This window comes from Colossoma macropomum, unplaced genomic scaffold (assembly GCF_904425465.1).
Source record: "Colossoma macropomum unplaced genomic scaffold, Colossoma_macropomum, whole genome shotgun sequence".
NCBI classification, from domain to species: Eukaryota; Metazoa; Chordata; class Actinopteri; order Characiformes; family Serrasalmidae; genus Colossoma; species Colossoma macropomum.
The window spans coordinates 3547809-3574943 of record NW_023494791.1 but is presented as its reverse complement, the minus strand read 5'-3'; the positions used below and the strand labels follow the sequence as shown (position 1 = coordinate 3574943).

Here is a 27135-nt window from a genome sequence, read left to right as displayed (position 1 = left end):
AATTAAAGATCTCTGACTTCTACACAGTAATGTCTTTGCAACTGATCAACTAAAAAGTATGTAATAGATTCATAATTATATTCATAAGCGTAGCCAAAGTGCACTAAAGTGCTGAAAAGCCCGTTGGTGCAGGGCGAGTCCAGAGCACAGCTGGCCTTTCACAGACTCATTGTCTCCGCAAGCACATCTGCTGTGGTTCTCCTCAACTAGCACAAGTTTGCTTTGTTGTTTTTGGATTGACTTCAAATGGTCGCGTCCCTCCAGAAAGCTGTTTTGTATTGTAGCTCTTGTAATGACCCTGTCTTATCCGTACAGATTTTTGATGGACTTTCATAAAAGTCAGAGAAGATAACAGTTCTCTTTGAGCTGGCTAATCAGTTCAGCCGTCATACCTGTGAGATTAAAGTCTTCTCTGGCTTGATAAGTTCACATTAATAATCTGTCTGTGTTGCAAAACTCGCTTATTGGCTGGTGACCATTCGATTCGAGGACACATGCAGAATATGCAAGTCATCTTTTAATCTCAGCGTGGACAGGGCAAGGTCTAAAGCAGGAAAAGGGCACGGAGGTGAAAACGGCCTTCTGTTGTATAAAACCTTGACGTTGGTGCTGCATAGAGCTCTTATTAAAAAGGTTCCACTATATAGTACATGTTCTCCATCAGTCTGAAGAACCATTTCACCATGCAGAGAACCATTTCAGCATGCAAATGAGGGTTCATGGTTCTATAAAACCATTGTCTTTACTAAAGAACCCTTGAAGAACCATCTTTTTAAGGTTGTACCCCAAAAGTGGGTCGCAGACTGATCTAGACTGATCTCTTTACTTGGTAGAAGCAGATATGTGCACATCAGTGTGATGTTTAAGCCTAGACTGCTTTTCAATTGAGACAGCCAATCAGAACAGACGCCATTTACACATATCAGTCTTAAAGGGACAGTAACAAAACAACCTGTTTAGATCTAAGGGATGAAGAGAGGCTGGAAAATGAAATGTAAAAATGAATAATGGCTGTTAATATACATTAAAAATATAGGATATGGGCCCTTTAAGGTGCACCCATTGCTGACACAGACGCTCACAGTTGTATAATCGCCATAGAAAAGCACTGCCAATACAATGGGACGCATTGGAGCAGCCACACATGAGCGTAACGTCAGCATGACTAGAGGGGTATAAAGCCCCCCAGCGCTGTCTTTACAAAAGATCCCTTGAAGAACCGTCTTTTTTAAGGGTGAACCACAAAAGTGGGTCACAGACTGACTCTTTACTTGGTAGAAGCAGATCTGCGAAGACTGTGCACATTAAGGTTCTGTAGTTTAGTGGTAGATCTCCAGCTGGGCGAGAGTTCACCTTAATGTCAGGCCAACCTTCTGACTGTCCACAAGCTGAAGTAATCAGATTTTATGGGGGCGCTCTCATTGACTTTTATGTTCCTTGAATGCTCTTCTGAAGAGGCTGTTAAAACCACAGTGTCATCTGAATACAGCAGGATTTGTAGGAAATAAGTAAGAAAGCTTAAGTTCACATGTCAGATTCTCTGTTTCTGTATCTGTGTCTGTATCTTTGTGATGATCCAGCACAGAAATCCAGTTCAAACACTTCCTGAATCTGTAGAGTCGCCCTTTCCATTCCATCTTATCCCGAGATCATACAAGACTCACATCCGGAGTTATGAGCCTATGAAGAGGGGCTGAGATACACATCATCTGCCTCTCACCGTGTGGAACTGGTGGATTTGTGTGTCCGTCAACATTCTGTGTGAAACTGACCAATGGACACTCAGGAAATCACTAAGGACTGACCGTGCAGAGAGTTTACAGCTGCTGAAGCTGCTGCAGTGGTTTTGGAAAGTAGTGATGAAGATAACGGAGCATTTAGATATGAAACATATGAGGATCATGTTATATGAAGATATGAACAAACCGAGAGGCTGACCTCAGACCAGAGAGGGTTAATAGCAAAAGTAGCAAGATTGCGTACAGTTGTGTGCACAGGTTTGGGCACCCCTGGCTAAATGACATATTCTGTTGATTTTTAAAGTGAAAAGAAGTAAATACAGCCTCTACAACAAACTATATATATATATATATATATATAAAACAATATCATTATAATATATTATTAAGAACCATATTTAACAGCTAAAGTCAATTTAAAATATAAAAGCAGAACTGAACAATATGTTGATAAATTGCCTTTTTTGGTGTTAAATGTTTTCTTTTTAAAATACATCATTTAAAAGCGAATTTTCATGATCTCTATTTATTTGCTGAATTCAGCATACTGTAAAAAAGTCAAATATAAAATATGCTGTAACATTAAATAGTAATTAAATAATAAAGTTTGGCCAGCCTACTAAGTCAGTACTTGGCAACCCCACAGACTTTGTCAGATATCACAGCTTGCAGATGCTTTGTGTAGCCAGCCAGGAGTCTTTCTGCTCTTGTTTAAGCCTAGACTGCTTTTCAAACGAGACAGCCAATCAGAACAGACCCTATTTACACATATCAGTCTTAAAGGCACAGTAACAAAACAACCTGTTTAGATCTAAGGGATGGAGAGAGGCTGGAAAATGGTCATGTAAAAATGCTTTTGGTACATAAAACCACACAAATGTCAAAAAATCAATAAAATACATTAAAAATATAGGATATGGGCCCTTTAAGGTGCACCCATTGCTGACACAGGCACTCAGTATAACAGTATATACTGACACAGTATAATTGCCATAGAAAAGCATTGCCAATATAATGGGATGCAGTGGAGCAGCTGCACACGAGCCTAAGGTCACCTTGTCCAATGCTAAGCGTGGGCTAGAGGAGTATTAAGCCCCCCAGCATTGGGCTGTGGAGCAGTGGAACTGTGTTCTCTGGAGTGATGGAGCTCCATCCAATACCTTTGTGATGAGCTGGAGTGATCCAGAACTGACCATCCAACATCAGTACCTGACCTCACTAATGCTCAATCAAATCCTCACAGCAATGTTCCAACATCTAGTGTAAAGCCTTCCCAGAAGAGTGGAGGCTGTTTACTCCAACAAAGGGGGACAAACTCCCTATTAAAGGGCCCACGTCCTATATTTTTATTGTATTTTATTTTTCTCCCTGGGGTCAATTATTCACATTTGAGTGGTTTTATGTACCAAAAACAAACATTATTCATTTTTTTACGTGATCAGTTTCCATCCACTGTTTATCCCTTAGAATTAGACAGGCTGTTTTTCTTACTGTGCTTTTAAGACGGATATATATAAATGCTCAAACTGGCTGTCCCGCATTGTGTCTCAAATAAAAATGCAGTCCAGGCTGAAACATTGTATAACTGTATAACTTGAAATGTGAATAGGCGGGGCTAAACTGTTGCTTTTTTGTGACATCACAAAAACACTGAACTTAAAATGGACCATTTTGCAACATAATTTCAATGTCTGGACCACATGGACTCAGGAGAAGAACAAAAAGTATGTTTTTGAAACCATTTTTACTGCATCAAAAAAGAAAACTTGTGTTGAAGTCCAGGACGTGTTCATGTGAATCCAGCATTCTTCTCAATGTGAACACGGTCTTGATACTGTTTTGTACCACCATAGGACAGAAGAGGTGTTGATATAGGAACGAAAATTCCAATAAGAAGTGAATAGAAACTCATCAGGCAGCTGTTGCATAAGAAATAGACACAGTTCACATGCTAGCTGTCTCTGAAAGCTATTCCGACCTATATGGGGAAAAAATATTTATACAGGGTGATTCAAAAAGATTCATCCGATTTTCTAAGCACCATATTTTTACAACCTTGAGGCGTTTAGGAACCAATCATAATCCAACTGAAAGAGGGGGTCATAGAGTTTCTGTCTGTCAGTGGAAGATGGCTCTCTTCAGTCTGAGAGGAGATGTGACCCCTGAGCAGAAAGCCTTCTGCGTTCTCCACTTCAATAAGAGTGAATCCGTCATAACTGTGCAGAGTGATTTTCGTGGGTAGTGAACCTCCAACAGCTCAGAGCGTTCGTCGTTGGTTCCACAACACTGGATGATCTCCGAAATCACACTGAAAGAGCCGTGAGTGCAGCGACACCCGACATGCTCAATCCAGTATGGGATGAGTTTGACTATGGCGTTGATGTTGTCTGTACAGCTGGAGGAGGTTCATACTGAGACCTTGTACAATTACATAATAAACTTTATGCTCATTTAAATAATTTACAGTTTACTGCATTGATCTGTAATGATTTACAAATGAAATCATTTTGAAATCAGATGAATCTTTTTGAATCGCCCTGTATAATAATGCCTGATGCCATGCATGCTTGGAAATTGTATCTACCAAGCTGGCCTACAGAGTTTTTCACCGCCCTACCCAAAAATTTGCCTCTGCCTACGCCACAGATTTAGGCACAGCAGCCTGCGTCCTAAATTTGAAAAATATGGTGAAACAAAGACTTTATTGAGAAGGTTAAAAAAGCGCGGAGCAGAGAGACAGTAAACAATGGCAGGTCACGAGCTTCGAGGAGACTTTGGCAGAGAAGAGCCTGGAACACTGATAAGTGCAAAACTATCTGAAAGCAGAAACTGTGTTTTCATTCCTGAGTTTATTGCGGTCAGCGTTTGATTGTGCCCGTACCCCAGCCCCGCACCTGCACGCCCACCGATACAAGCCTGTGGAGATGAGAGTTCTTTCTAAAATGAAAGTTGGATATAGTAGTTTAAAACCTACCCAGTCCATACTGTCCATATATGGACGCTCCAAAAAACAGCCTGTTTTGTATTTTGTGATGTCACATAAACACACATTTAAATATATCGGCTTAACGGCCTACAGCAGTTTAGCCCCGCCCACTCACACTGAAGTTATAAGGAGTGTTTCAACCAAGTGTGTTTGTTTTTTTTTTAATATACAGGGCGGCCAATCAGAACAGAGCTCATTAACATATCAGTCTTAAAGGCACAGTAACAAAAACAGCCTCTTTAATTGTAACCAATGTGTGATTGAATTTTCCCTGTAATTTCACATTGATGTCCTACCAGCAGGGTTATTATAGTTTTAAAATTTTCATTATTTTTTATTGTTATTTAGTTTTTAATTTTGTTCTTTGGTTTCTGTTAGTCTTAAGATGCATTAATAGTTTTAGTTTTGTTTTTATTTTCTGAAAAGTAAAAGTTTTAATTTAGTTTCTATTTAGTTTCAGTTTTAGTTGTTATTATTGAACGCTGTGATAGGGTAAATAAAATTAGCACAACAGTTTATTCACTTATTTGTGCACTGAAAAAACAAACTAGTTTTTTTTTCTTAGTAATTCTGTTTCATTTCAGTCAGTCTTGCAGTGGACGTTGTTGTTTTGCATGAGCTTTTTAGAACAGCCATTTTTATTCTTATTACAGTTAATGAGCAGGTTTTCACTGCTAGTTTTTCCTTTAGTAATAATTTTAGTTTTAATAATAGTTTTAGTTAACTATAATAACCCTGACCATCAGTGACCTGTTCAAACAGGGTCGATAAAGAGACAAGAGGGCTTTTCGCACTATGGCAAGTTTAGTTGCTAGTCAACTTACAAAGGTGCTCTTCTCTTACGTGACGGTTCCTCTGTGAATGAAGAAAATGGAGTGGTGTGTGGACGCTGTGAGAGAGCTGGTTTGAGAAACACGGCTCTTAATGACGATGTCTGTGAGCTGTGGTTCTAATTAGTGCTTTAAGCTGTGCAGTAATGGATTTGCACTTGTGCATGCAAAATTTATGATATCACTCCGGTTTTACTATAGTCATCTGATCATCTCACTCCAGGCACCTCACCCACACACTTAACCACCCTATTTAGCTGTTACCATTTTTAGATTGCTTTTATAAATTACATATATAGATATTTTCATAGCCTTAGGCTGCAGTGTTATTTTATCTGGCCCTGGCTGGAAATGAGATATTTCTGAGATAGAAGGATAGACAGGTGGGTACATAGACAGATAGACAGATAGACGAACAGACGGACAGACAGACAGACAGACAGATAGATAGATAGATAGATAGATAGATAGATAGATAGACAGATAACGTAGACATAGATAGACAGACAGACAAACAGACAGACAGACAGGTAGATAGATAGATAGATAGATAGATAGATAGATAGATAGATAGATAGACAGATAACGTAGACATAGATAGACAGACAGACAAACAGACAGACAGACAGGTAGATAGATAGATAGATAGATAGATAGATAGATAGATAGATAGATAGATAGATAGATAGACAGATAGATAGATAGATAGATAGATAGGTAGAGATAGGTAGATAGATTGATAGATAGATAGATAGATAGACAGACAGGTAGGTAGGTAGGTAGGTAGGTAGATGGATAGATATATAGATAGATAGATAGATAGATAGATAGATAGATACATAGATACATAGAGATAGATAGATAGATAGATAGATAACGTAGACATAGATAGACAGACAGACAGACAGACAGGTAGATAGATAGATAGATAGATAGATAGATAGATAGATAGATAGATAGATAGATAGACAGACAGACAGACAGGTAGGTAGGTAGGTATACAGACAGACAGACGGACAGATAGATAGGTAGTTAGGTAGGTGGATGGATGGGTGGATGATTAGATAGATGGATAGATAGACAGACAGACAGATAGACAGACAGACAGATAGATAGGACAGGAAGAAGGAACAAACTACATCAATCCTGAAGAGAAATTGCTGTTACAGTAGCAAGACATATAATTGCACATAAACTTACATATATTACGCAGAAATAAAAATAGACAGAAATTAGACAGAAACAAAAGAAAATGACTAAAGCAGGACTAAGAGCATATAGTCACTGCCAGAACAACACCTTGTATGTCCAGAAAAAGTAGCTTTACAGGAGGAGGAAAAACATTCTTACTTTTCAGTGTTAGTTAATGTAACAGGATTTTATTCCGAGTCATTTTGGATCGTTTCTGTTGGTCTGTTCACCAGGAACGTTTTCCACAACGTAAGGGGCAGATTAAAAAAAATAAAAATTAAAACAGTAACAGTAAAGATGCAAGGTCTTTGGTCAGACGGTGATGATATTCTACTTAATTCCGTTTAACTGCATAAAAGTCTGTGCTACATTTCACCCCATGTTGGTCGTGAGCCTCTTTAAGATTCTTAATGCTTTCAAATCCCCCCTGTGTCTCCGCAGCTTGTGACTGCTGTGTGGCAAGGTGGATATAATTTCTTCTGCCAGGACACTCGCAGCGCAGGAGCGGCCGACGACAAGGTAAAACAAGCGCACGCATGCTTTTCATTCACATCCTGTACAAATCCAACCTGGAAAATTGCATATGATTGAGGGTCTTGCACAATATGCCTCAGTGTTACTCACATCCTACCTACACTTTGCGCTGCTTTCCGGGATGCATGAGTGGATGCCAAATTAATTGCGTCACCCATTACCTCGTCTCAACAAAGCCCACAGTCACAGTGCCAAAACAGTGCTGTGAACTTTAACCTGAACACCTCATCGAACAAGCCAACCTGCCGGTGCGCACTGAGGGTCATCAAGTGTGCTATGGTAGCAGCAAACATAAAGAGTGGACGTCCGCTTCAGCACTGCAGTAACACTGAGATAAGAAGAGCCATTAATGCAGCCACAACAGCCCTCAGCGCTCTGCATTTTTAGAGGCAGTAAAATGAGCCAAGAATTGAAGGTGGCTGGGTTTGTACCTCTAATGATTCCTCAGGGAATTCCAGGCCTTCAGAAAAGGGCTAATGACTTCTATGAAATTAAAAAAGATACATCTGTAATTTTTAGTTCATTTTCAATTAAAGGGGGGCTATCATGCTCCTTTTGGGCTCTGCTAGAATAGATCTACTTGCTTTAATGTTCCAAAAACACATTATTTTCCTCATACTGTTCATCTCTATTCACCCTCTGTCTGAAACGATCTGTTAGAGCTCCTGTGTCTTTAAGCCCTGCCTCCTGATGAGCCTAGTTTGCTTTGATTGGTCAGCTTGCCCACTCCGGTTCCACCCCGCCACATTCCGCCCCTGTCCTGCGGTCAGACCCTTCTCTTCTGAGCAGCTGTAACTCCGCTGTGGCTGTTTCTCCAGCGGCGTCGGTTCTGCCGGGTCAGTTTGATCCAGAGTGGATCCTGAAAGTCCGGTCAGCGTCTTCTTCACACATTACAGCGCTGAACACACTCTTCCTCCTCCAGTAGCTGCTGTGCGCTGTGTGAGGGTGGGCCGAGCTCGCCAGTAGTCGGGCACTAGGGACTGTGTTACGAGATTGAGTCATCCTGTAACAAAGGAAAAGGGCTGGAATTCCAACGAGGCAGCTGAGAAAAGTGGTTTCTGTGGGAGAGAGTTTCTCCCATCTAGAGTGAACTGTGAGCTTTGCAGAACGTTTAGATGCACAAAGAGCTACATAACACTAAAAGAAAGGAAAAACAACATAAAAGCATAATAGGTCCCCTTTAAAGGAATTATCAGTTATAATAATTATTAATTAGTATAACTCTACAAGGATTGCAGTACTGCTTTTATTGCATTGTTAAGTTTGGGATGTAAACAAAAGGGTTTAATTCTGGTTGAAAACTGTCCAATCAGGATTGTTTTCTCTGTGGTATCTGGGTAGATACAGCCAAGCGAGCTCTCCCATTGGTTAGGACTTTAGGAGCTGGACTGAAGACCTTACACATTAGATTAACTACCAACATAATTAGGAACTGACAGAGGAATCAACTAATCACTCTTTGATTTTGGGACCTAATTCGAAGAGTAAACCACCACTCTAGGCCTTCTGGAAGTTCTAGATACATCACTGACTGTGAGCTGTAGTCTAAGGAGGTTTGACTCAGTTGTTAGGAATGGAAAACAGTGGCAGCAGCTTTATGTCAGGACTCTTTACTGAACGAGTCACTATAAAACTGACATACAAGCTCAAATATATGTTAATGTCTGTTAAAAGCTTCAAATAAAACACATTTGTTTAGTAAATGTCCATGTTTAGTATAGGACAGGGGTGCCCAACTCTGGTCCTGGAAGGCTGATGTCCAGCACAATTTGGTGATTTACCTGCTTAAACACACCTGATTACACGTATCTTTTAATCACCAGGTTTAGTGGGTGTGTTTGACTAGGGAATCTACCAAACTGTGCTGGACACTGGCCCTCCAGGACCAGAGTTGTGCACTCCTGATCTAAAAAATCATCCCAAAAATGTTCATGTAATTAGCTTAGTGCTAACATACAACTAGAAACCTATAGAAATTAGCTTTATTGGAGAGGTTTCTTTCTTGTTTCTTTGTTTTTGACCAGTTTTTGTCACTGAAGGCCCAAAATGAAGGCCCGGCTCTCACAGTTCATCACAGTTTATCACCGGATTGTATTCATTTTTTTGTATTATATCTATAATATTTTGCATGATGAGAATGCATATTCAAAATTTTAAATGTAATATTCCTTACAGTGAGAAACAGCATGATGGAAGCTCCAGTTCGCATGCATTTTTTTGAATGTTTATATATTTTCTTTAAGGTTTTTTAAAAGGCTTCCTTGTATGGCTTCATGATGTGCAATAAAGCCTCTGAATATAGTGATAATGATGTAAAATGTGATCAGTTATGATCAAAATAATTCAGTAAAGCTCAAACAGTGTAAGTTTTTTTAAGTGTATTAAGTGTATTTTAAGTGTTTTTAGTGTTATTTAACTGTATATTAGACACTGCTCTTAATGCTACAGCATAATTGTGTCAGGCTGGTGCTGCATCTGTCTAATGTAACTAATATCTAAATGTAATATAATCAAAAGCCCTGACATCTGCTTATGGAGGCTGTGTGGGTATGATTTGGTAACTTTAGGTAGAACATGCTAACAGAGCCAAGCTTCTGGAATAATAGTCCATTTTAGCTTGTAATTATATTAGTGTAAAAACATATTAGTGTAAAAAATAACTTGAAATTTTAAGTCAACCTTTAAGTTTAGTCAAAAGTTCTCGTTAAAAAGGTTTGGTCAATCTTAGGTCAACAAAACAGTTTAACCCTTTGACATTCCAGGCTTGTTACATACTGAGGCTTATTATTCAGTAACTACATGGACTTCAGTGCAAACTAAAGGAGCTATTCTCAGGTTATAGAAGTGTGTAATAAACCTTTGGACCTGCCGGTGGGCCCATGGCTTGGTTAAGGGTTTAAGTTGAGCTTACTCCAAAAACGTGTGAACACAGTTGCCTCCTCATAAGCTGAACTTGCTTACATTTTCAGAGGATATTTACTCAGTTCCTCCTAAATTTAGTCATCGCTACGTCTCACCCACAACCTATGACTCCCTCATCACACAGTGAACCAAGGCTCCCTAACCACAGATGGCTGAGGCATCGCTGGGATATGAACTCATAATCTCTTGATGATGATGCAGTCAGACAGTTGCGCCACTCAGGAGCCATAAAGTTGCTTGAATTTCTGTGTTCAAGAAAGAATGAAAGGCAAGACAAGGCAAGTTTACTTATGTAGCACATTTCAGAGACAGAGAGTCATTCACCTGAACAAAGGCAAAACAAAAAGGACATAAGTGGAAAAAAAAACAGGGCTTAGGTTTAATTAAAATGAAAATAAAACGAGATAAGTTTAAAATCAGATAATTTTAAACAGACAGTAACAATGAATCAATAGTAAAGTGCTTTGCAAAGCACAGGTGAACAGACCTTTTCAGTCTTTTTCATAAAATGGGTCTCAAGGCGTCTCATTTCTGGGTTTTTATTCCAGCTGAATGCAGTGTAGTGGGTGAAGGCTGCCTCACCATGTTTGGTTCTGGTTCTAAGCGCCGTTAGCTATTAGCTTTACCGGGATGCACATGTTCAAACATGCCATGAAAATCCCAGTAAACAGGACAGGGCATCCTCAGCATGAACAACCAACAGCTCTTTCTTTTCTCAATCAGTCTCATAAAACTCGACTGTAAAACACAAACATGTCACATAGTCGTTTTGCTCTGCTGGCCAGGCATGAGTGCAGTGTAGGTTTTTGCCACTTCTCACTAGAATCATGTACGAAATACACTCCTGTGATGTTTTCACTCCCAAAACGAAACTAAAAACTTCACAAACGCTTCACAGAAACGTTCAGCTTTATTGGCTGTAATCTAGATGTCACTGTCTTTCCCAGTGTTTTATCAGCTTCTGTTCACACAAACCCTCCTGGTCATTTCCCGGTTGTTGTACTGGGTGTCATGCAGGTGAACTGTTGCTTTAACCTTACCAGGATTTCCACTCCAGCTCACCTTCACACCCTTCCCGTTTAATGAGTGGTAACTACTGGGGTTAAAGTGCATGTGTGAAAGGGGCTTGTGAAGGGGGAGTCATAGTTTGGGGGTGGAAACTTGAAATGACTAAACTAAGAGGAACTGAGAGGTGAGGAACTGAGTAAAAATCCCACAGCTCATGAGGAGGCAACCGCATTCTTTTATTTCTGATTCAGCTTAAATTAAACTGTATTTTGTAGAACTAACAAAGATGCAGTACTGAAAATGTAAGTTTGGACAACTTTAGGCTAAACTAAGTTGAGAGAGTTTTTATAAAGCTATTCAGAAGGTTGACTTTCAAGTTTCAATACATTTCAAGTTGACCTGATTTTTAATTTTTTACAGTGCACAGTGACGAGCCCTAGCTGTTAGGGATAGGCCTTCAATTTGGGCCATAAATATCAAAACATTATAGAAAAAAAAATAGCTCTATGTAATACTAATTTCTGCTATTTTCTAATTAACCTTTTGTTAAAAGCACATATTGAACCCTCCCAACCCCCACCAAAGGTGGTTTAGACAGGTTTGATTGGTAACATTGGTGGGATAAAAAACCTGAGCGTGTCATTTCCTAAGATAGCACTGTCACCAATACTGTCATAGACATTGACACGTGTTTATATCAACTCAAAATAAATCTAGTTAGTCTTTAATATGTGAAGTTATTGCAAATTGACAAACATGCTAATTTGTATTTAAAACATTTTGGTACGCCACGTGTCACCAGACTATTGAAGGGCAGTGTAGATAAGAGGTAAGTACAGGCAAATAAAAAGAATAGCTGGTCAGTGACCTCGGCTTGACTGGCATGATGTGACATGACGTGATGTTTTGGTTATTTGTTATGAGGAGGCAACCATATTCTTTTTTACCTGATTGAGCTCAAATTAAACTGTATTTTGTAGACCTAACAAAGATGCAGTACTGAAAATGTAAGTTTGGACAACTTTAGGTTAAACTAAGTTGAGAGAATAAAAAAAAACTATGGAGAAGGTTGATTTTCAGCTTTCAATAATTTCAAGTTGACCTGACTTTTAATTTTTTACAATGCACAGTGCATTTTTTTATTTTTAGGCTGTTCTAGATTGAACACAGACATTTAAAACATCTAAAATACATTGCATCTTTTACTTGAAGCTTGTGAGAGACATTTTAGCTTATCTTTTACCAAAAACACTGGTATAGTTTTACTGTGATTCTTTTAGTAAAGAGTCCGGACATAGAGCTGCCGCCCCTGTTTTCTATTCCTAACAACCTACTGATTAGGTTGCTTCTCGTATTCACAGTCAGTGTTGTATCCAGAATTTCCAAAAATATATCAAGAAATTGGTCCCACCTATTGTGAATCAAAAAGTGATTTGTTCATTCCTCTCACTTCATGATTATATTGGTAGTTAATCTATCATGTGCCTTCAGTTCAGCTCCTGAAGGTCTAACCAGTGGGAGAGCTCACTTGGCTGTATCTACATAGATACCACAGAAAAAACAATCCCCATTGGACAGTTTTCTGCTGGGCATTTCAAGAACGTAACCTTTGTTTTCAATTAAAACTTAATAATGAAATGAAAGTCTTGCTGTAATACTTGCAGAGTTTAAAAACAAGCCTGAGACTGTTGAACAGAAATGAACTACAAATCACAGACATGCATTTTTAGTTGCCAGAAATGATTAGGGCTTCTTTCAATCTACTTTTAGTAGTCAAAAACTGCTGATATTCCTGCAGACGTCTCTTTATGACACCCCACATCTATTATAAATAGATTATATATATTATAAGGCCATTCAAAAACATTGCTCATCATTTGTGTCCTACTGGCTCTAAAAGGTGCAAAGTGCTTGGACCCCGAAGATCGCCACTTGTAGTGTAATTTGTAGATGGTCATTTAGCTCTCGTAGCCGTTACAGTCCACAGAAATTAACTTTACATAAAAACTAAATGAAAGCTGACCATCTTGGTTGCTAACAAGGATAATTTACACAATTTAACTTTTTTGCACTCATCACAGAAAAGTTGCTGAAAAAAGTAATTTGAATATGTGAAAATACAGTTATTAGCCTTGTTTATCGAAATGTCTTCCTTGGTATAAATAGCAGGTTTTTCTTTTCCCAACTTTTGTTACAAGTGCATATTAAAACTCTTTCCTGCCCCCTAAAGGTGGTTTAGACAACTTAAAAGTTTGTGTGGTAACAGTGGGATAAAATACCAGAGTATGTCATTTCCTGAGATAGTACTATAGTAATACTGTCACAGACGTTGACACATGTGATGTCATCTCAAAATAATTCTAGTTAATCTTTAATATATTATCTTACTGCAAATTGGCAAACATGCTAATTTGTATGTAAAACATTTTGGGACGTCACGTGTCCCCAGACTTTTGAAGGGCAATGTAGGTTATAGGTACAGGCAAATAAAAAGAATATGCGGTCAGTGACCTCGGCTTGACTGGCATGAAGTGACCTGACATGATGTTTTGGTTATTTGTTAACTTCACTCTCTCCACCATCCCCACAGATCATTCACGTCCTGTGGTGGTATTACTTCTCCAAGCTCATCGAGTTCATGGACACGTTCTTCTTCATCCTGCGGAAGAACAACCACCAGATCACCTTCCTGCACGTCTATCACCACGCCACCATGCTCAACATCTGGTGGTTCGTCATGAACTGGGTGCCGTGTGGCCACTGTGAGTTCCTCAGACAGAAGCTGCCCTTATCTCGCTGTTTTAAGTGCTCCTGACAGAGCTGAGGCCGCAGTTTATGTGCTGAATAATTCAGAAACAGAAAAGCGAATGCGAACGAGACAAAAACGCTCCATTCCAGATGCTTCTGGAACAAATGCAGCGTTACGTAATTTTTGAGACACTTTTTTCCTTGTTTAGGCAGATAATAGGTCAGATGCAGTGCATCCCGATAAAGGTCGTGGATATCGATAGGTGGGAGCTAGAAAGGGTAAAATAGTGCAAGGTAGAAGAAAGACGCGTCCGTCTGTTGGCAGCTGTGATTGCTTTTATGATTATTTCATTTACTTAGCCAGGACACTCTGTCCTGTAAGCCGCTGGGCACACTGTGTTATCAGTACGGCTTTATGCTTGCCAACTGGAACACAACTGCCAGGAAAATACTTAAGCTACCACTCTGATGCGCAATAAAATACCAGAGCTGGACTGTAAACTTTTGGACACCATGGATTGTTAAACTTGACCTATATTAACCCTTGTGTGGTGTCGATGTGTTTGTTACTCAGTGGTCTGGTGGACCCACCACATTATTGGCTTTTTTAAATCAATACAGCCACAAGAATTTATGTAAAAATACCAGATGTTTAAAATATCACAAGTGTCCAGCATAGGGTTCTCCTTTAGCAGCTGTAGCCAGTCAGCAGCCTGTCCATGTTGTTCACCCTCACACACACACATGCAAACACACACACACACACACACACACTAACAGCAGGCCATGTAGGAGGAGAACAGAGTGAAGGACACAGCACCTCCACACTTTTACTCCCCGCAGGTTCACCCAACACCACGTGTAATATAAATGTGTGGGGGGTGAACAGAGTGAAGACACTGAAAATGGGTTATTTTATATGTCCTTCACAGAAAATGAGCAAAGGACAAGAATCTGAGGTTGAAATAATAATAAATCACAGCATTTTTTCTTTTGGCAAACATTGAAAATGGGTCAACACACAAGGGTTAACTTAGTAAGATTTCGGTCCACTCAAACAAATTTCTTGTTTTTATGGAGTCTTGGAAATACTTGGTTGTGTTGTATAATAATGGTATAGAAAAAGCAACGACTGGAGATTAACTGTGTCATGTTCTTTTTTCACCAGCCTATTTCGGTGCCACCTTCAACAGCTTCATCCATGTGCTGATGTACTCCTATTATGGGCTCTCAGCCATTCCTGCCATGCGACCATACCTTTGGTGGAAGAAGTATATAACTCAAGGACAGCTGGTGAGCTGCTGCCATGGCTGACATTATTATGAATGACATGATTGCTGCACAATATGGGCAAGATATACTGCCTATTATTACGGTTATTATTAGTAAGGTTATTATAGTTAGAATTATGTAGTGTCATGATATATTGTTATATACTGAGAGTTTAATATTATTTGCAATATATAAACATATTTATAAACATTAACAATCCTGAGCATCGAAAAAGGTGACAAGTCCAGAAACCAAACACCTGTAACAGGGTCCGGTGGAATTGTTCCTAGTAGAACATTTTATTGATTTTACTTTTTAAAATAAAAATAAAATAGATTCTGGTGCTTTCTGAGACTAACATATAGATATAATTGCTATGGAGTTCAAAGTCGCATCCAAAAGCTGGAATGTTTTCAATGGAATGATTTGCTTATTTGTTAACAATTTGTTGCTGACCATGCCTAGGTTAGATAGCCAATGTGTGCAAAAATCTCCTTTTGAGACCACACATCTATTATAAATAGAGACCATTCAAAAAACTTTGCCCATCATTTGTGTTCTACTGGCTCTAAAACAGGCATGTCAAACTGGTGACCATTCAGGCCAAAGTGCTGCCGAGATTAGCGTTTACCCTCATCTAATGCTCTGAATTCAGTTCATGAAGTTCTTGCTAATTAGCTGATGAGCTGAATCAGGTGTGTTTAATGAGGCAGTGTGCTGAAGTCTGCAGTGTTTTGGCATATGAGGACTGGAACTTGGCGCATATGCTCTAAAAGGTGCAAAGTGCTTGGACCCCGATGATCGCCACTTGTGGTGCGATTTGTAGATGGTTGTTTGGCTCTCAGCCGTTACAGTCCACAGAAATGAACTTCAGATGAAAACTAAACAAAAGCTGACCGTCTTGGTTGCTGACAAGGATAATTTACACAAGCTATCTGTTTTGTACCCATCTCAAAAGGTAATTTGAAAATGGTAATGTAAAGGTAGTGTGAAAATGAAACCAACTTCACCGTTCATGAAAAACAGCTCCCTTTTCACATTTTAGTAATGATATCTTCGTAATTGGCCTATAAGAATAAAATACTGTATCTGAATGATGTCTGTGAACTGCTGATGTGCTGTGTTTAAGGGGAGAGGACGTCCTAAAATTAAAAACTAATCAAATCTACACATTCACATGAATGTTTGTTGTTCAAAACAGCAAAATTGGCCAGATTTTGTTTGTTATGCCTTTAACTTTTGGTTCATCCAAACTCCTGCAGAAACACATCTGGACTGTCTGTGATTGGTCAGTTGCTCACAACATGCTGTAAAGCATTCAGTGATTGGTTGGAGACTCAATTACATAATATGACCTTATGTGATATGTTGTGATGCTGATCAACTTTATTAAAGCATCCATTCTGAGAATTTGTCGTTCTGTGAGTGACTGTGTTTCCTATCACTGTGTAAAAGATGCACAAGGCTTCTTTTGTTGTTAGATCCACTGTGATTTTTTTTTCTGAGCATGCTCATGAGCACATTCAGAGAGCAGTTCACATTGTTAAGCACTTATTAATGATTTTTTTTTTATCAGAGTAACGATAAAATGAGATTTACGGGTGACTCATAATGCTATTTATCTATTTTCTTGTTCAGAAAGGCAGTTTGTGACAAACTAAATAAAAAAAACTCAGCTTTGATTTATCACTTTCTTTACTTATCAAACAAATGCAACAGCAGCAGCGAGTCATCACAATATCAACAGAAAAGAGCTGATTAAACAGCAGGAATAGCCACGTTTTGCTTTTTTGCTTTTTTTGTTCTTAACGAACAATTTATCACACAGCCTTATTGCTCGTCTATTGGGTAAAAACAATTCGCTGTTGTCGGAACAAAACCTCATATCTCCAAAATGGTAACTTTACAGGAGAAGGAAAAAACCTACTTTACTTTTAATGTAAGTCAATGGAACCAGAATTTTTTCCAAGTCATTTTGGGCCGTTTCTTTTGGTCCATTCATCATAAAATTACACACAATATAAAGGGAAACAGGCATTTTCACATTATGTCAAAAACAGAAAAACGACAAAAATGGAGATTCCAGGTTTTCTTCCCACAACAGCGAATTGCTAAATTACTACAGTAACTGTTGATTTTAAAGGCTGGTTTCTCTTTCCTGCTCTTACAGGTCCAGTTTGTGTTGACCATGATCCAGACGTCCTGTGCTGTAGTCTGGCCGTGCGGTTTTCCGATGGGCTGGCTGTATTTCCAGATCAGTTATATGATCACTCTAATCGTTCTCTTCGTAAACTTCTACATAAAGGTAGGAATTTGGTTTAGTTTCCTCTTAACGCCCTCAGAACCACAGAGTGATTCTGTGAATCGCTGGAGGAAGCACTTAGGGTCATATTTCACACTGACTCATAGGTTGTTCTCTGACTGCATGACCAGAAATAAAGATATAAAGAACAATGTTTTATTCTTATAAACGTTTTAGTGGCTCAGTAGTAAACCTTTGGATTCAAACTCCTACACAGTAGGGTGTGTAAATGAGCACACGAGGCCTCTAAAAGCCTGAATCAGTGGTAACATAACCACTGTATGGCTTTTAGATGTATGTAGTATCTCCAAAATTGCACGTTTACAGGAGACTGCAAACACGTTTGTTACTATTTCAGATTTTTATTTCAGATTTCAAATTATTTTGAAGCATTTCTATTGGTCCTTTCATCAAGTAATGTACATTTTACATGATGTAAAAGGCAGCTGCCGTGCTCAAATGCTGCAGAAAAATATGCACAGTAAATTCCAAATATAAAGTAATACAGAAAATAATGTTCGTTGTACCCCTTATCCCCCATTACAAACAAAATGAAAGGTCCACGTATAATCTTAAAGTATATATGACCATCTTCATCTTCATCTTTCGTCATCTCAAAAGTCATCACATTACAGATTTCCAGTCAGAATCATATACTGTGTAAAAAAGTGAGTTATTTTAAGTTATTCTTATTTATTGGAGGGGTCTGTGCACTGCACAAGACAATATCTAAGTGAAAACATCCTAAATGTAATGTAAATGTAATATAGCTCATATTTTTTACTATGAAATTATATTGCAAGATTATTTAACTAATTTCTTGATATTATTTACTAGTTTTATATAATTTTATCTAGTGAAATTGTAATCTGAATCTGAAGGTGAATACTTTTATTTACCATTAATGTAAGTTAATGTAAAGAGATTTTATTGCAAGTTATTTTGGAGCATTTCTCTTGGTCCATTTATCAAGACATTTAGATTTTACATGATGTAAGAGGCAGCTGTTGTGCTCAAATGATGTAGAAAAAAAAGTAAAAAACATTATTTTAACAATTTATATATATACACATAGGAAATTCCAAATATACAGAAAATAATGTTCTTTATACCCCTTTATTCCCCATTAAGAAGAAGTCCACGTATAATTTTATTGCATATTATCACTACTTTATAGTGTATATACAGTATATTTATAGTTGTCACATTACAAATTTCTACAGTCAGAATTATACACTGTTTAAAAAATAGTGGATTCAAAAGTTATTCTAATTTATTGGAGTGCTTAAAAATACGATTTCTAAGTGAAAACATCTTAAATGTGATGTAAATGTAATATAGCTAATATTTTTCATTATGCATTTCCATTGCCAGACGATTTGTTCAATCGTTGATTTCATAAAACAAGCAGAATCATCTTCATTATTTCTTGAAAACAAGTAAAATGGTCTGCCAATGGAATAAGACGCTTTTACTACATAAAATCACTTAAAACAAGTAAAATTGTCTAGAAACACTGAATAAACTTATAATATTCATATAACAATTTCATAATGAGAAATAATGCATATATTGACTCCATTTAAGATGTTTCCACTTGCTGAGATATTTTTTGCAGTGCAGGATTTTCTCATGTTGTTTTTTTTGGACAGCATCCTTAACCGGGACTCTGATGTTCTAAAGTTCAGTGTTTCTTCCAGCAGTAGTGTCTCCTCCCGTCATTCTTTCAGTTCTGACATGAATAAAACAGTGAATTTGTCAAGAAATGGTGCTGAAATGTGATCTGAGTCGTTCGTCGCTCTCTGTCCATCAGACATACAAGAAACACGGAGCTTCCCGGAAAAAGGATTACCGGAACGGCGCCGTTGCGTCTGTGAACGGCCACACGAACGGGACGGCCCCAGCGGAGACGGTCAAACACAGGAAGCCGCGGGCAGATTGACGACTTCTCCGAGTCGACCCTCCGATTCCTCACTGCTCATCCATGTCTGTGTAACATTGCTATGAAAGTGATGTAGGACTTCTTTACGCACCAGAGGAGCCCAGTAGACCCACTGTAGACACAAACAAACAGCTAAGGCCATTTAATCTTTAGGAGATTCCTAACATTGCAAACCACAACCTGTTATTGTTCATATTGAATCAAAGACCAGAGGACAGAGAGGACAGAGAGGACAGAGACAGGCTGTAGGGAAAAAGGAAACAGGGTCCAACGTATTTAGAATGACTTTTTCAGTTAATTTCATTTCAATTCTCGTTTCATTGAATGAGATTTCATTACCATTTGTGTCACCACCAAGTCTTAAATGTGTCTTATGAATGTCCAGTACTGTGCAAAGGTCAGAGCCCACCCTTTTATTTATTTAATTCCCAGGCAAAATGGCCAATAAATGCAAGTCATTTTTCAGCTTCAGGAAAAAAGCTGAAACATATTTAACAGGAAATTCCAACATCTGAATGTAATATCAAAACTGATCAACATCAAATTAGGGTCGTTTTATTTACGCCTTATTTTTTATGAAGTCCAGGTTTAGAAACTCCTGTTTTTTTCCCACTTATTTTCGTTTGACTTTGCCCTTTCTTATGCCCAAAAGTTTTGGCACCCCTGTCATGCCATGACCCCCACCACCTGTCATAATATGTCCCTCAACATCCCCCCCCCGCCCCCCACCCAGGAGACTCGACTTGGACTCTCCCTGGCTCCGCCCACTCCCCTCCTCTCTCACACACCTGCAGCTCATTCCATAGACATTAAGACTCCCATATAAACCCCTTTGTTGTTTTCAGTTGTTGCGAAGTCTCTGTGTTTCCTACCTGAGTTCCGAGCCCATTTTTGTTTGTGTTGTTTTCTTGTTCTGACCCTTTCTTTTCTCTCTGTTTGGATCCACCTTTTCTATTGCCTGCTAATGTGTTGACCCCTGCTAGTCATATGGAGTGTTGGACTGCCCCTAATAAAACCATTTCGCATTAGCAACCCGCTTCAGCCCCTACGTTACCACCCCTGCTCAGATGACGTTATGTTGTTTTACTGAATTTAACATATTGGGAAAAATAAAAGTAGAAATTTGAATATAATATTTAAGACTGGAAGTTAAATAAATGAAGGGTGGTCTGACTTCTACACAGTACTGTATAAGAATGCTAAAGCTTATAGGATATTTTGTACAGTCAAATCAAGCCCCAATTGCAATGTGAGTATTCTGCACAGTAAACAATGTAAACATTAACTTGGTACAAAGGAAAGTGAAGGATATTGAATTTTCTCAGCATTAAATGAGTCGCTGGTATTGATAGCACTGTAAATTATAGGATATTGAATGTAAATTAATAGAAATTGTTTGAAATTATTGGCTCCAAATTGGTGAAACCAGTGTGTCGATTATTAGTGTGATATTTTTAGATTATTCTGTAGGTTTACACATTTAAAAAACGTGTGTGACTTGGCGAGGGGGACTGACCCTTCGAGGCTTATGCACTGAAAAGGCCTGACTCAGGAGATCGGACGTTTCGAGCGCAGCGGCATGAGGTCTGAATGTACACCATTGTGTTTTATATATTTGCTACTGAGAAGTAAAAAATGTATTTGACACTTGATATTTCCATCGAAAGTGGAGCTTTTTGCAAATGTACGCACTCGACCTTCAGTAGTAGATCGTTTTGCAGCTTGTGCTAAGCTTTGCAGCACTTTGAATGCATTAAACACTGTGGTTGTTGTTGTGCATTGGTTCCGAGTCCAGATCTGGGAGTACACCTGTCCTGCGTATTGTAGTGTTTTGCCGCTCTAACACCCACTCCAACTCAGAAAGGGCTTCCTAATCAGCGGACGAGTTGGACCAGGTGGATCAGGGCTTGCAGGATGTACTCCGGCACCAGGGTGAGGAACCACTGCCAGTGTGAATGCTATTCCATGTTCTTCTGCCGCAAGAACTCGTGCAGATGCAAGCCAGTGGTGAGAATCTGAATGTGACTTGGCCCTCGAATACACTAACAGCATTCCTAGCGTCCTTTGCCAACTGCAATATGAGATTAGCTTTTAGACATGCTGCAGCAGGATTCTGCCCAGGCTCAGTATCTACAAACCTGACTGCACACCGCACTGATCTGCACACCAGTATTTATTTTCAGCCTGGTTCCGGCTCGCAGATACCCCAGCAGGAAGGTCCAGAACACATGCGACCTGAAGTTCAGTATGCTTAGGCATGTGCTGATGCATAAATTGGACATCACGATAACTGCACAATAACAAGTTATGGCACATTTTACCTCATGAATGTGTGGGTGGCGGAGCCAGATCTTACAACAAAAATACACCTCTGGGGACAACAAGGCTACACCACCGTTTAAACCTGCTCCCCAAAATTTCTCTAGTGTGTACTATTTAGACGTCCAGGGTACGATCAGTACCACAACTAAAACAGGCTAGCTTATCGTTATCTGACGTTCATTCTTCAAAATGAATGTTTTCGATTGTCAGGCATGCCTGATGCACAAAATCGACTCCAAGTAAACCACTTCAGATACTTTATTTAAAGACAGTAACTCAGATATTAGATATCTTCTAAAGCTAAAGTACAGTGTGGGTTAACTGAACTGTTTTGCTCTTGTAAGGCTGCGTTCACACAGCAGGTAAAAGTGGCCCAAATCTGATTTTCTCACCAACATCTTTTTTTGTTTGGCTGTTCAGATTATCTTTTAAATGTGATCTGTATGAGACAGTCTGAACAGATCAGCTCCTAAACTGAGCTGCATGCGCAAAAGATCAATGCTTCACGCTGCTTCACGGCTCATCCAGAGGTCAACAATCACGACTGCCAACGAACGCCAGTCACTCCCGGAGGATCAGCTTCATCTTCACCAGCAACACAGGAGCCATCATGATGCTTCACTGACTGACAGCTGGGCTCATCACCCAGAATGTGTTTGAGCCGTAAAAAGGGCGCGGTCACTTCTTTGGTTCGCGTCCTCGGATTCTTTAAACTCTGCTTTCAGACTTTTAACTGTTCTTTGACGCTGCAGCCTCGTTCTCCTGCGGCCGCATTCGGACATTTCTTTCTAAATCTCATTGAACGCTGAAGGTTTTGGATGAGTCTCTTCTAATTTTTTGTACTGAAACATCAGCCTAAACGTTTCTGAGTCTCAGCAGCGCGAAATTATAACGAATGTGGAGCTGGATTGACGTAAAATTGCATGAATTCCGATCTGGCTGTTCAGACTGAGTCGCATCGCTGCAGATCGGATACGTATCGTATTGCAGTACCACATATGAAAGCGTCTCAAATTGGAATTGAAAATGTCAGATTCAGTGTGTTTATCTGTTCACACTGACACACAGACACACATCTGTGTCACATATGAAGAAAGAGATCAGATTTGGGCCACGTTTTACCTGCTGTGTGAACAAAGCCTAAGAGGTAATTATTTTGGGGGACTTATCAGCCATGCTAACTTACATTCCATCCATGAGCTAACGACAGGTTCGCTTGTTGGACAATGTTGACGAGCGCACCAGCGCCCCCTTCTTTGATGAGCTCTTGGATTGAGGAATTTCACACTCAATTTGTCCCCATATAATAAGTCTAAACTCCCTCTACATTTAGCTCATGGTTGTCCTCAGACGTTCTCATTATGAGATTACATCTGACCCTGCAAGACTGACCGTTGGTGTTCTAGATAGCACATTCAGTATAAAAGGATAGCTCTGCTCTGCATATTTCTCTAAATTATCTGGCAAAACAGCAACTTGTTTGACTAAAATGCATTAAGATGTATTTTACACTGTCCACAATAATGATATTGTGTACATTGAATATCATGGTACTTTATTATTGAATGTCGGCACATGTCTAAACATGCTAGTATTTTAGCAAAATCTGTTCCAGCTATAATACTTCCAAATTTGACGACTGCTATGCTGTTAAAAACTAACAGTTTCAGTCTACGTAGTTTTAATTGCAGTGTCTAAAGCAATAGTAGTCAATTGTATCAATGAACAAAACTGAAGTTATATCAGAAGCATTAATCAAGAGATACCAGTTCAATCCCACTTCTGACACCATGAATTCTGCACCACCATCAACTTGATAATCCACCTGCTAATGCTGTTATTAATGTGGCTCTGTCACTGTTATGTGTGCTGTTAAGTACATACATCTCACCAAATAATGTTAAACTTGACTTTTTTAGGCAAATCTAGGACCGCACAGCGTTTTGAAAGCCCGCTTATTTGTGCTAAAATGACGCTGGGCTGTTTGTGTACTGTTTGTTGTTATCTTTTCTTTCAGTTCATTCCTAATATTGCCTTAAAAGACGTATGTAGCCATCCTCTCTGAGCATATCGCTTATGATGTTCTAGGTCACTGTGGTGTTCATTATTGGGATGCCTCAGTATTTCGAGTATGGCCATATTATTTAGTCAGTACATGCCTTAAATGTTGGCATATAGGCCAAAATATCCAAAGTAGCTGATATGAGTTCCTTATTGTTTCACAGCTGTGAAGTGGAGATGTGTTTCCCTATGATGTAGCAACACTGTTAAAATCACACCCAGAAAATAGAATAGAAATAGAAGCTGCCATAGAAACAGTGATCTGTCATTGCGATTTGAATAAAGGTATTAGTGTCCAACGTGTCATGTGCTTGATTTCTCTAATTAGAACTGACTTATTCAAACCAATTTCAAATAAAAAAACATGGTTTAATTTTATATGAATTAAATCATTGAAACAAGCAGAGACGTTCTGTTGAGAACATGGATTCTAAATGTTTAATCAAGATCACATTTCTGTGAGATGTTTTTATTATGATATGAATTTGATTAACTTTTTGCTTTGTCATCTTTGGTGGAACGAAGAACCATTGTTCACATTTTTGCGCTTTTTTTTAGTTTTTATTGATATTAAAAAAAGAAAGAGACTCAAACATGTTGATACAGAATGTAAATTATAAATGTTATTCATTACTGTGACAGAATGAACAAACTAGTTTCCCTAGTCAAATGTATTTCCTTCATATTCCCTCTTATTTCAGTCCCGTTCTGTCTCTGCTCTGGTTCTACAGTAGTTTCTCTCACCATTTGACCAGCTAATGCTGCTGTTTATGTCTCATTACTATATCAAATTTTGCTAGCTTGGTACATAATATCACCTTTTACAGTTAAAGTATTGAGCTACTGAGCTTTACATCATGATACTAGCAGCAGATTTACAACTTGGAATACTTACATGGGCTGCATTTACCTTCCTGGTCTTGGAAAAGGCCCAAGCTTAGTTTAACTGTTCTTAAATAATGCCTGGGCACATTCAGACATGCTCAGTAGAACTCTATTGGAGTGGTCCATTGGGGGAGTGGGGGGGTTATGGGGTACATATAATTTAAAATATATATTGTTTAATTTGAGCTTGTTATGATTCAAGTATCCATTTCTGGATTCTGTATTTACTTTATCAGTTATTGTCTATGGTCATTATTGTCTCCCCCTGCAGAGGTTCTTGAGTGTTTACACCACTGTCTTTCCTAAAGAACCCTTACAGAACCGTCTTTTTTGAGCAGCGTGCAACATAATTTTACTTCAACTTGGAAATCAAAAGAAATCAAAGTCGCACACAATTCTTTTGATTAATCCACGAGGTCGCACTAAAAAAAGATGGTTCTTCAACGGTACTTTACTAAACGGTTCTATATAGCACCAAAATGTTCTTCTGTCGTTACAAGCTTGACATCATAACAATAGAAGAACCCTTTTTATTTCTATATAGAATCTTTTCAAAAAGGTTCTATCTAGGACCATCTACAGCTCATTCTCCATCAATCTGAAGAACTATTTTGCCATGCAAAGAACCCTTTAAACATGCAAAGGGTTCTTTAAATGTTCATAGTTCTATATAGAACCATTTAATAAAAACCCTTGAAGAACCATCTTTTGTGTGTTGTTGCACAAAAGTTGTGTATTGTTGCAGCTTGACAATATAACAATAGAAGAACCCTTTTTGGTGCTAAATAGAACCCTTTTCGAAAAGGTTCTATTTAGAACCATCTGCAGCACATTTTCCATTAATGTGAAAAATGCTTTCATGATGCAAAGAAGCCTTTAATCATGCAGAGGGTTCTTTGAGTGTTCATGGCTGTATATAGAACCACTGTCTTTTCTAAAGAACCCTTGATATATAAAGTGTTTAAAATGCTAATATCAGAAATATATAGTATCATATATGTATGTCTAGATACACAGATCCTGATAATTAATAGTTTGATACTATGTCATTCTATGCAATCACATGATACGTTATCATTCATGAAACTTGTTGAGAGTTTCAGATGAGTTGCAGGTGCTTTTACATTATGCAACTCAAGTGAAATTTAGTTTCATGTAAGTTTCAAGCAACTTTCACAGGGACTATGCTGCCTAAGATCATTAGCCTTAGGCACAACTAAGGCTGGTGTTATGCTGTGAAACTTACATGAAAGTTTGATTGCTTTACATTATGCAACTCAAGTGAAATTTAGTTTCATGTAGGTTTCAAGCAACCAAAGTTCTATGTAAGTTTCGCAGCGTAACCCCAGCCTTAGTTTTTGCCAAAGGCTAATGTAATAGACATCTATAAAGATCTGAGGTGGCTTAGTCGTCCATTACTCATTAGCTACATTTGCCTCATAGCTTCAGTGCAACACACAAGAAGCAAGCTTTGGACACCAAATATTCAATTCAATTAAGCCTAATATCAAACTCCACTGTGACAATTTGCAACAAGCCTTCTTCAGTGTTTGAATCAGAACTTTCTGTGTCCCCCTCTATCAACAGATGTGTCCCATTCACTATGGACTCAAGGCATGTCTCACTGGGAATAGCATGAAATGACCGTTCATTTTCTGTACGATTTGGACAGTTTATTCCACAACTGCAGCCCCAAAGTCCTCTTAAGGAGCTTAGCCAACTGACAGTTTAGGAACCAGAAGGGGGAGCTTAGCCGAGCGAATACAAATTACATTCTAATCCAAAACGTGTGCTGCAGACTTCTTATCGAAGACTGTTACAGCGGCCAAAGAGCTGCATTCTCGAGGCCTCTCATGTCTCATAGGAAGTCAGTAGAGCTTTTAAGTGTGTTTAATAGGGGTCACTTACACATAATTGATTAAGTGAGTTCACATAAACAGCCTTATCCATAGGGCATAATTACAGTAGGCTATTATAGAGAATAATTCTTTCAGCCTGTCCCATAAATCTGGAATAGCTTTCCTGAACACGGCTGGACACACCACAGCACAAAGTACACAAGGTTAGCAAGTGAAGCAGTGTTATCACCACAGATTCAAGGTAGACGTGGAGGTGGAGCACAGTCTAAAACCGTGGGACATGATTTCACGTGTTTCAGAGACAAAGGCATTAGATTGTGTGTTGACCGCTGGACCTTTAAAATGCAATATTAACAGAGTGGAGCAAGCCAGTGTCCAGTCCATCTCTTCTGTAATCCTTATCAAATGTCATGTTCTAGATCAAATTTGCCCTGATTTCAATCCTTTAAACCTTGAAGTTATACTGAACACGTTATGGGTGGATTATAGTCGTCTGTTATGAAAGTAGTTTGTTGTGAAAAAACGGACCCAGAT

At 38.7% G+C, this 27135-nt stretch overlaps 1 protein-coding gene across 1 annotated transcript in view; it reads left to right on the top strand.

The window, feature by feature from the left end:
- The window catches only part of elovl5 (ELOVL fatty acid elongase 5), a 31315-nt gene extending 10059 nt beyond the window's left edge, over nt 1–21256 (top strand). Inside the window, exons 4-8 of the mRNA XM_036573666.1 lie at nt 7188–7265; nt 13801–13972; nt 15127–15251; nt 17401–17535; nt 19346–21256. Of these exons, the coding sequence (XP_036429559.1) occupies nt 7188–7265; nt 13801–13972; nt 15127–15251; nt 17401–17535; nt 19346–19474 (639 nt within the window). The 3' untranslated portion in view covers nt 19475–21256. The remainder of the gene's footprint in view (nt 1–7187; nt 7266–13800; nt 13973–15126; nt 15252–17400; nt 17536–19345) is intronic.
- The last annotated feature ends 5879 nt before the right edge of the window (nt 21257–27135 follow it).